General features: G+C 47.1%; 1 protein-coding gene across 17 annotated transcripts in view; it reads left to right on the forward strand.

Annotated features, from left to right (window-relative positions):
* The first annotated feature begins 4,011 nt into the window (after positions 1 to 4,011).
* The window catches only part of LOC101940198 (butyrophilin subfamily 1 member A1-like), a 181,211-nt gene continuing 174,020 nt past the window's right edge, over positions 4,012 to 11,202 (forward strand). For 5 of the 17 annotated variants that reach the window (XM_065564712.1, XM_065564715.1, XM_065564716.1 and 2 more), the window contains exons 1-2: positions 6,509 to 6,937; positions 9,259 to 9,375. In XM_065564712.1, the coding sequence (XP_065420784.1) occupies positions 9,270 to 9,375 (106 nt within the window). In that variant the 5' untranslated portion in view covers positions 6,509 to 6,937; positions 9,259 to 9,269. Of the gene's footprint in view, positions 4,267 to 6,198; positions 6,391 to 6,499; positions 6,938 to 9,258; positions 9,376 to 11,202 lie in introns of those variants that run through there. The other 12 variants (XM_065564697.1, XM_065564702.1, XM_065564708.1 and 9 more) reach the window with 10 other exon arrangements.

An 11,202-nucleotide genomic window follows, 5' to 3' on the forward strand; every position in this document is an offset into this window, starting at 1 on the left:
ACAGTGCACTGCTCTCTGTGCCATTGCAAGAGCGGCTACTGTGGATATGCTCGGCTGACACATGAAGCATGGTGTGGACATGCAACAGCCAGGGCCGGCTCCAGGCACCAGCTTACCAAGCAGGTGCTTGGGGCGGCCACTTCGGAGAGGGGCGGCACGTCCAGCTGTTCGGCGGCAATTCGGCGGATGGTCCCTCACTCCCGCTCGGAGCAAAGGACCTCCCGCCGAATTGCCGCTGCAGATCGCGATCGCGGCTTTTTTGTTTTGTTTTGTTTGTTTGGCTGCTTGGGGTGGCCAAAACCCTGAAGCCGGCCCTGGCTACAGCGGTTTAATTACAGTGGTGGCTGTACATCGATGTAACTTAAATCAACTTTGAACTTTGTAGTGCCGACATAGCCTAAGTAAGGCCTTGGCTACACTTGAAACTTCAAAGCGCTGCTGCGGGAGCGCTCCCGCAGCAGCGCTTTGAAGTGCGAGTGTGGTCCTGGCGCCAGCGCTGGGAGAGAGCTCTCCCAGCGCTGCAGGTACTCCACCTCCATGAGGGGATTAGCTTACAGCGCTGGAAGCACGGCTCCCAGCGCTGGGGCACTGTTTACACTGGCGCTTTACAGCGCTGTAACTCGCTGCGCTCAGGGGGGTGTTTTTTCACACCCCTGAGTGAGAAAGTTGCAGTGCTGTAAAGCGCCAGTGTAGCCAAGCCCTAAGACGGTTCTACAGATGGATAAACTGTCAAGCTGCTGCTGAAAAAAAAAGTCCTGATATTGGAGAGTTCTATCTGAGATCATGAGTGAGGCTTAATTTTACTTAGAAATTGCTGTCAAACCCCCCCATTTTGACTACACAATGAAATAGTTGCCCATGCGATATTTTTGTAATTTAAAAAATGCCGTTAGTGGAAGAGCTTACACCAGGGCAATGTGTCATGGCAGAGAACAACTGGAATTTTACATAATGCATCTCAATCAAATTGAAGTGATAAAACTGGAACAAAATTCCAAAGGCCAAAATATTCCATTTAGCCCCTGCATTAGGGCCATGGCAGGGCCCCTCTGTGCCAGTCAAACAAGCTGAGTCTGAGTTGTAGGTGGAAATACATAAGCTGCACCCTGCTCTTCTTGAAGATCCTGGTTCATTGCATGGGCTGATCTGGAGCAAGAGAGGAGGAAGACCAGGAAAGACCCTGCCCCTCCCTGCAACCTTTTGGGCAAGGTGCCACTCTGGGATGCCAAGGGAGGGAGTGCGATTGTGACTGGCCTTTGCGGAGGGTGAGGAAAGGGAAGAGGAAGCTTGCAGCACCCTCTCTGCATATCCACACAAATGCCATTTACCACCAGGCCTCCAGATGTGCAGAAGTGAGTGACCCAAATCGCACAAGCCCATTATCTGAACCAACGTTCGAAAAAGACGGCCTGGGAAGTCAATAGAACACTCGCAGGTCGCAACATTTTCTAAGCCTGCCGACTGTGATATAGTAGTGAGACACAGCCTGCCCTTTTCCTCCAGAAACACTTTCCTTCACCACCTTCTGGTCCCTCCCAGCTCTATGCACTGTAGGGATGGACTCTCAGAGATAATTCTCCCACTGTGCCATTCTGGGAGAGAGCTCTTTGAGGGTATGTCTGCACAGTGGCTGGGAGGTACAGTTCCCAGCTTGGATGTTCATACCTGTGCTAGCTCCCTCTTTCTTCTTCCCCACCTCCTCTGCAGTGACAAAATGGACAGTGATAAGCCCCCTGTCAAGCCTCACATGTGGCTGGACTCCCCCTGTCATCCCTCAGTGGCTGCTCCCCTGCCAGCCTGGGAACTGAGAGGGGGACTCCACTGCAGCCCCCACCCCAAGCCTGGGGAGGGTGAGGAACCGTAAGAGGAGCAGAGGTGATTCTGAGAGGGCTGAACAGCAGCCAGGGGGCTGCCGGGGGACTGAAGTGAGGAGGGTGGGGGCTGATGGGTCGGGGGCTACATTAATGGTGGGTTCTGAGCAGATGGGCCGGTGCTGGGAGGGTGAACTGAGGACGGTGGGGGCGATGGAATGGGAGAGGCTGAACTGATGGGGTTGTGATGATGGGGGCTGAGGGACTGAAATGATGGGGAGGCTGAATTGAGGGGGTGGGTGGGGACAGAACTGATGGGGCATTGGGGGGACAGGATTAATTGCTGGGCAGGGTGAGAGCTCCTGCAGCAGGGGCCTTATGCAGTACATGTGGGAGACAACACTAATAGTCACATGTGCACACTTTGAGGATGGGCCGGAGGGGGTGTCCATCAAACATCAAGAGACTGACCTAAAAATATATATATTTTTTAAAGTGTAATGATTTATTGGGCCAATCTCATGATTTTTTTGGGCGGGGGGGGGGATTCAACTCATTCATTTTGATCTCTTGTAGTGCTCTTCTTCAAAAAGGGGACTCAGGGAATTATAGACCAGTCAGCCTAAACTTTGATACTTGGAAAGACACTGGAGCACATAATTTCTATTGTCCTTTCTGGCCATATGGGTGAATGCATCCAAGGTCTTCCCTGTTGGTAATGGAGACACTGTAACAAGGCCTCATGTCCCACCCTGTTGAATGCACAACTCAATTCAAAAGCATTTTAAAATCAATCCGTATCTTCCCTAACCTAAGAGAATACAATATTTTAACTGGAAACTGATGGAGAAAGCAGCTGTGAATAATCTTTAATATTTATCTGTGTAAATATTCTTGAGAAACTTACTGCAGACCTGGGTAAATTTCACTTTCCCCCACTTCCACAAATACGTTTTTCCTCCTTTTTTAGCAGTGAGGGGAGGTTACTCTAACTTTAAAATATGTGGGATAAGACTAATTCGGATAAATTTCACGGCAATAGATACATTTCACCCAGCTGATAATCAATAGTAAAAAGAGGTGTGGATAAAAATAATCTCTCAGTCTTAATATTTGTATTCATAATACAGAGAAATAGTATCTGAGAATGGGAAGCATCTAATACTATTATATATTTATTTTTTTCTTTATTTTTTAGGCCAGTGAGATATAGATAATGGTCAGTTTCATTATCCCATTTCTGAATAGAAAACTTTTGTATGAAGTTGGAGCCTCTTAAAGGACAGGTTTTGTTTGGTTTTGTTCTTGTTTTGAGTTTTAAATTAACTTTAAAAAAAGTTACATACAAGACTAAACCCCAGGAACTGAACACCAAAAGTTTATATGAAAAATGTTCTAATAAACAAAATGTAGGGTTTGTAGGGAAATGATCTCTCAAAATTTATTTTAGTGCAGACACTCTATCGTAATACAGACTGTTAGCATATAAGAAAAGCCCCACATTCAGTGGCACAACTACTATCTGTATGTGTGGTACATTTCTACTTTATTCCCCACTTACCAGAGGAAAAATTGCTCACGGATATTCCTTTTTAAATTAATTATTCCTCTGCATTGTATGGTTATTGGCAGAGGCAGGTCAGAGCCATGCAGCTTGCACTTGAAAGACAAGATAATATTTTTTCTTTATTATTATTATTTTCTTGGTTCTCAGAATGGCAGAAGTTCAACCAACGGCCTTGGACTAACTCTTAAGAAAGCTGTCTCCTTCACCGTTAGCTTTATACTTGCAGTGGGCAGTTTCACTAAGCCCTCAGTTATTGAAATGAATTGTCAATAGGTGACTACTAAGCAAATATGAGAAAACTCAGAAATCCAGAGTTAAACTCACAGGGTTATTATAAACCAGGGTTCGACTTGCAACACCAAGATGCATTTGAATACAAAGAAATGCACAATTAAATGAGCCCAAACCATGAACTCTCTCCCTGTTGCTCCACCCAAGCTTTCCTGTTGCTTGGACCAAGCTTTTGGTTGCTGGGAGAGGTTTAAAAAAAAAAATCACCACCTCGCAAAACTCTCTTGCGACTCCGTTCCAACCAGCTGTGTGAGAAGCGGACGACTTGGCAGAAATCACTGTTGTGTTCCATAAAAGGAATGTTGAATTCTTTTTTTTGTCTCTTCATGCCAATAACATCATGTGATTTCTTGCTATTCCCCTCCTCTCCCTCTAGCATTGACTTGCAGTCAGTGCACAGAGAGTGGGAAGAATTCAAACATGCATTAGAAACCACTAGAATTACCCCAGATGCTCAGATGAAACAATCTATACTTTAGAATAAACTACTTTATTAAAAAGGCTTCTGCTGGATTCAAAGTAACTCAAAGGAAAGGGGTAGCCAGGAGCTCCCCAGAGACCCTGGAGCTGTGGTGACATTTGTTACATAGACACAAGGTAGGGGAATGATTTTTGTTTTATCCTTTGACCTGGGTGTATCCTTTGACCTGGGTGAATGAACTGTACCCTGACAGCTAGTGATGAGCGAGGGGGGGGAAGAGGAGGAATTTTCTGGACCAGGCTGTATTCACATGAACACACCCACTCTGCCCAGGTACCTAGCAGACAGAGCTGTGTAATATTGCCCAAGTGATCAGTTTTGGCTGATGTTGGGTTACAAATCAGTTGAGTATTGAATTCAGGGGTCATGGGATGTTGTTATCCTGATTGTGTGAGTAAAGGGCAGCAGAACTGTGCTGAGCTGGTCCTGATTGGGGGGGGTGGGGTCACCCTTAACTCAACTGAACCCACTAACAGGGCCGGATCTAGGCACCAGCGTTCCAAGCATGTGCTTGGGGCAGCACTTTCCAAGGGGCAGCACTCCAGCCCCCCCCCTTTTTTTTTCTTGGGGCGCAAAGAGCCGGAGCCGGCCCTGAACCAAGCTGTTCCCTGTCAGCTGAGGCTTTCAGGCTGAGCTGGAACTGACGCTGCAGTTCTGGCTGCAGTCGCTAGATGGCGCTCATGGCAGCCGGAGTCGCACAGGCTGGACGGCAGTTCAGGCTGCCCGGCCGCTGGAGAGCCGGAGCGTCATCCCCGGAGCTGAGCCCGGCTGCGGCGGCGAGAGGGGCTCAGCTCCGGGGGATGATGCTCCGGCTCTCCAGCGGCCGGGCAGCCTGACCTGCAGCCCAGCCTGGGGGTGAGGAGCCGGGGCGGGGGGAGGGAAGTGGGGCCCAGGAGGCAGGGAGGGGGGAGGGGTCCTGCTGCCGCTGCTGCTCTGAGTCTCCCCAGGGCGGCGCGGCGTTTCCCCGCCCGAGGGGGCTGGGCAGGCGCCGCCGGGCTGGGCAGGGGGCGGATCCCGGCTCGCGCACTGACAGGGCGAGTGACTGGGCAGCCCGAGCTGCCAGGGAGCTGCCGCCGCCCCCTCCTGCCCCCGGACCCAGCCCACCGCGCACCTCCCCCGCCTCAGCCCCGCGCTGCCTGCCCTGGGCGGGGAGAGACAGAGCACGGCTCCGAGCGGGGCAGCGGGGGATACTGCCCTGCCGGGGGACCCCCACAGTTCAGGCACCTGGGGGTCAGTGTCCGTCCTCTCGGCTATGCCTGCAGGGGGCTGGGGAAGCAGCTGTCAGCACCTGCTCCTCTCAGCCCTTGTACCCCCCATCCCGCTCGCAGCCCCTCCACTTGTACCTCCCCCCATCGCTCCTTCGCTGCACCCCTTCCCCTTGTACTCTCCCTTCACCCACACCTCTCCCCTTGTACCCTCCCCCAGCCCTCTCTTCCCGCACCTCCCCCTTCCCCTGCACCTCTTCTCCCGCAACCCTCCTGATACCCCCTCTCCTCCTCCACCCTCCTCCGCGAGTACATCACACCCCGCCTCTCTGCCAGTGTAGAGCCCCCAAGCACCCCCACACCCGCTCCTCTGCCTGAGGCCTCTTTACTAGATCCCCATCCCTTTCCAGGTACAAGAGGGTTAGTCCCTATGCCTTCCATGTGCATTTGGAGCACTAAAGATGGGGTTGCGGGGGACGGGTGGGGTGAGATTTATACTAAAGTGAAATAAAAATAGGAGAAATGGTTTGATCCCCACTGCAAGTGTAAACGGGGATTGCTGTGGTGAACGAGGAGGTCACGTTTGTGGGGGGAGCCCAGGGCTGGGGCAGCAGGGGGTGCAGGTGGGGGGGGGGAAAGAGAGAGCCCAGGGCTGGGGCGGCAGGGGGTGCAGGTGGGGGGGGGGAGAGAGAGCCCAGGGCTGGGGCAGCAGGGGGTGGGGGAAGGCACGGGTTGGGGGGGACAGCCCAGGGCTGGGGTGGGGGACAGCCAAAAACTTTTTTGCTTGGGGCGGCAAAATACCTAGAGCTGGCCCTGGCAGTGTTACAATTAGTATTTCCAACCTGTCACTTATTCCGGGATAGAGCTTGGTTTGGTATCCAGTCACAACTCTGGATTCCTTAATACTATTCTCTAATGTCTCTTTTCAGCCTCAGACTGAATCTTGGCCATACAGATGGTCAGAACTTCAATCTTCTGATGTTACAGTCATAAAAAAATTAGGTTCACCCTAAATTCCAGTTTATCACTGCAAAGGTATTATTAATATTATTTCTAACTATCCACAGGGGAATTTTTATTCTGGTGACACAATATAAAAAGTAATTATTATTTGTGACATTTACTACAGTTCACACAAAAGCAAGATCAAGTCTTTTCAAAATCACTCTTGTATTCAGGTCATTTGAAGTACCAGAATATTTGAATCTTCGGGTACTGCCAGTTCTACCTCAGTAGCAATGTGGCTGTTTCTTTAAGAGGCGATTCTTACTCACGGGGTTTGCAATTACCGCCATTTACAAGTTTCCCGGTTACTTTCACTTTCAAACTCAGTGAATCCTGCAAGAAGAAAGCGCGTTTATCCGTCTGGAACAACAACAAAAACCAAAACAAACAAACAAACAAACAAAAACGGCTAGAAAGGCTTTGATCAAACTGCAGCTATTTTATATCCAGTAGTAGCCGGGCATCGTGATGAAATGAAATAATTGATATTTTAAGGACTATCTCGACAAAGCATGAGGATTTCAGAAGGACAGACCGCACCCTAACCACCATGAAAGGTCTCAGAAGGATCAATCAGGTAGGTGAACTTTGGCTGCTTGAGTTTAGAATATTCAGGGCTTTTTCTTGGACAGATTGTTAATAACACAAAGATTTGATAATCCCAGGAGAATTTGTTTTGCTCTTTATGGAAACAGTCCCTCATACAGTATGTACATTCAAAATACATACCTGCAAACTACATTTCAGATCAATTTCCTGGCACTGCTGGATTTTTACAGTATATTCAATAAGTAATTCGTTTCCTCTGTTACTGTGTTTCACTCAAGAACCCTGGGCCCAATCCAGTTTTTAGTGATGTTAAGGGGAGATTTGTAACAAAGTAACTTCCTGTATTTAGAATATAGGAAGAAACATAGGGCTACAAACTCAACTGCAATTGGTATAGTTTCCTGGCCTGCTTGTAGTCAGTAGTTTTCGACCTGACTGTGGGGCTGAGTCCTTTTGGTTCTGATACTTTAAAGGGAAAAAAGTCCAATTTTGTCCAGAATCAATGGAAACAAATTACAGCCTTTATTCATTTTGAGATCAGAGAGAATTAAGCATGTGCCTAAAATGAAGCACCCTTTGAAATGTATTGCTGAATATCTTGGTATTGGTCTTCGGTATGCATGTCAAGTGATCCACAACAACCACTGAGTGATCAGTTTGTACACACTGCATTATTATCCTGTGATAAATTAATGTTGCCTCCTATCTTTGTGGCCATAGAGCTGTAGAAGGGTGGCCAGCAGGGGTGATTTTTATGGTCCTGTGTTTAGGGAAGATTTGATGGCATAATGGCAAGAAAGGCCCTTGTAACAAACCTGTGAGACAGGTTATTTCCTGTGCGAAAAGCCGTCAGTGGGGAGAATTCATGAGGGTATCTGTGGACATGATTTAAAAGGGGGAAAATATTTTTCATCAAAAAAATTGTATGATTTTTGTTTGTTTGATTTGAAATGTTTATGGATCTTTCCTTTTTATAAAAAACAACAGCTTGAAGTCATTTGGAAAAAATGGACACACACACTTTAAGTTTTGCGGAGTGGGTTTTGGGACTTTCCCATTTTCTTGCTCTCACTCTTTTTTTTTTTTTTTTTTTTTTTAAGAAATGATGCAGGAGAAACATAATAGCAATAATAAAAACAAATCTTGTCATTTCTTTTAGTTTGAACTTGTCATTTGAAATTTATTTGAAAAATTCATTTTGAAATATTTATTTTTAAATTAAATCACAAGAAAGCGTTTGTGGTTATTTCTGCATTGTTCTGAATGCCATTTTTTTCCATTTATTGTATAATTAAATATATTGAACTAATCAAGTGGTGTCAATTCTCTCATAATTTTATCATCAATCTTGAAATATTTGATATTTTCTTTAAAACCCCAACTGTTCTTGTCCTGTGATTATGAGAGAATTTCAGTTTTAATTTTTAAAGAAAGTTTCTAGCCTTTGTGATTGCAGAAAAAAGCTTGAGAATATGACTTGAGTGTGACCTAAAATCTTAGAAACCAAAAGGCAACTTAACAAAAAAAAACATACATTTTTTTTATCCGTGTGGCAGAATAGAGATCCATGAATGAGGAGATCTCCTACATGAGCAGAGATCTGGATTTTGTTACATGTTTTGTACAGTGTCCCCCTCAATGGGGTCCTGATCAATGACTGGTGCCTACATGCTATGGCAATAAAAACAAAATATCATAACATGTTCTGTTCCTATCTATTTCCCACCTGTTATGTTTTATGTACAGCATATTCAACTTTACCTATTACATTGGCTTATTATTTCCCATGATGGGAACAGAAAAATCTGTGTCCGAGAGAGAGGGGGTTATGGGATTGTTGTGAAGAAAAAATTCTAAAGCTGTCATTTTAATTACAAAAAGGAAATATCCTGACACCTACTATTTTAGGGTCAGATTATTTAAACCTCTCAGTATTGGTCTAACCTTGCTGTGCCATAAGTCATTTCAAGTTTTCCCGTTGACTTCAGTGGGACACAATTAGGCCAGTGCTCAGTGATTTTCAAAATCCTGCCCTTAATTCATATTCAGAGGAGTTCATTCTCTCTCTCTTTTTTTTTTTTTTTTTTGCGGGGGGGTGAGGGGGGATGTCATGGGACATTAATGTCATTTTACACTGATCTGCTCTTTTTTGTGCAGACTGCGGGATGACTGCTGTCACTGCATAATATGCAAATGAGTTCACATCACAATGCATTTATCCCTATTTTTATTTAATGTGTCCTTTGCAATCTTCTGTTCCTCAAACTCTAATATCCAGCTTGTCCTAATCACTGCAGCCTACTCATTAAGTTTTACTGTTGTGTTCTTTTTACTCTTCCTGTTGTCTAGATGACGTTTCAATGAAAATGAAGGTTCTCTCATTCTGCCACAGCTCCGGATTCAGCTTCTCTCTGCCTGGCTTTATTATTTATTTTATAACTGTTTACGTTCACAAGTTGGAACCAGGTAGGAATCCTCACGGCCTCTGCTGCTTCCTATAGGTGTTTGTTTCGGCCCCAGGCCTGCAGTGCCTTACAAATGGGCTGAACTGTATGCACTGTGAGCAGTCCCATGGAAGTCAATGGAAGTAATCCCAGTGTGTAAATGTAAGCACGGGGCGGGAACAGGGCCTTACTTGTTGTTTTTAGCTGTGTTTCTGTTGTTGCTGGAGTATTTGATCTGACCTTGGGGTAATTTGCCGTCTGTTTGTTCATACATGTATTTTGTAAAGATTGCCAAGAAGGCCCAGCTCATTGGATGGACACTCTTTTACTGCAGAGTAATACAAACCTAAACCATTACAATGATTAGGTTTTATATTTATAAAAAGAGCCCATCGCTCTCTCTTTAGTTGCAAATACAAAGGTGAATGGACCAATAGCAGTTTGGTTGGTTGGTTGCTTTTGTTTGGTTTGTTTTAAAAACATCTTCCTGCCTCCCTAAGCCTTCAGGACTAATAACTCCCCAACACACCTTATCTCAATTACATCCTCTTCCATCCATCCCCTTCCCGACAGAGAATGGACTCTAGGTGCACCAGACCAATGGGGTGTTATAGAGTTGAAGATCCTTCACTGAAAGCTTCCCACCACCATTCTTCTCCCACTAAAACCAGTGGGACTGTAAGACTGAGCATCCCAGCTGCTGTCCGCCACCATTGTAGCACATGAGGAGAGAGGGGGTAGCCTGGTCCTAAACCATTTAGTGCTTCATGTGTCAAAAACCAAACACCTTGAATTGCACCAGAAATATACCGGGAGCCAGAGCAGATCCCAATGCTAGGGTCACAGAATTCTGTTTGAAGAGCACAGATAAGGAAAGAGGAGGTGACATTCTGCAGGAACAGCCAACTTGTCCTCAGGTGATAATGGGATTTGCACGCTGCAAACCTGAGCACTTTAAACTGGCAAGACCCTGAGGTCCTGATCCAAATCCCATTGAAATCACTGGGATTCTTTCCATTGACATCATCAGGATTGGGATCAGGTCCCCAGCCTCTTAAAATTTCCTCCACTTTCTTTTCCTAATTTACCAGGCCTAATCCTACTCTCTATGCAGAGCATGCTACTGCCAGGGGCAGCAGAATTGAGGGGGCAGATGTAAAATATTTTTTCTCTTTAAATTACTTTTCTTTTGTGTGCTGGTCAGGGCCGGATTTAGGGACAGGTGACACAGGTGACTGCCTGGGGTGCTGGGCTCGGGGGGTGCCAGGCTCAGGATGCTGTTTTTATTGTTAGCGATAAAAGGGAAAATATAATGTTTGAAGTAAAATGCCCCTAAATCTGGCCCTGTTCACATTCTAAGTCTGTCACATACTGTAACACTAGGGTTACCATATCTCATAAATAAAAAAAGAGGACCCTCCACGGGCCCTGGCCCTGCCCATTTCCCCCTAGCCCTGCCCCAACTCCGCCCCTTCCCCGCCCTAACTCCGCCCCCTCCTCCCTCCCACTCCCAGCCAAGGGGAAAGGGCTGCCCTAGTGCTACCGGCTTCAGGGTTTGCCGGGCAGCCCCCAGACCCTGCGCCCCCAGCCAGCGCTTCCCCAGCGCAGCTGGAGCCCAGGAGGGGAAGCGCCCAGCTAGGGGCGCAGGGTCTGGAGGCAGCCCGGCAAACCGTGAAGCCGGTAGCGCTCGGGCTTTGGGCAGCCCCTATGCCTCCGGACCCCGTGCCCCCAGCCGGGCACTTCCCCTCCCGGGTTCCGGCGGCGCAGGGTCCGGAGGCATGGGGGCTGCCCGAAGCCGGTAGCACTCGGGCAGCCCGGCTCTTAAACAGAGCCGAAGAGTCGGGGAGGA

The sequence above is a fragment of the Chrysemys picta genome, chromosome 12, assembly GCF_011386835.1.
Source record: "Chrysemys picta bellii isolate R12L10 chromosome 12, ASM1138683v2, whole genome shotgun sequence".
Taxonomy (NCBI): Eukaryota; Metazoa; Chordata; order Testudines; family Emydidae; genus Chrysemys; species Chrysemys picta.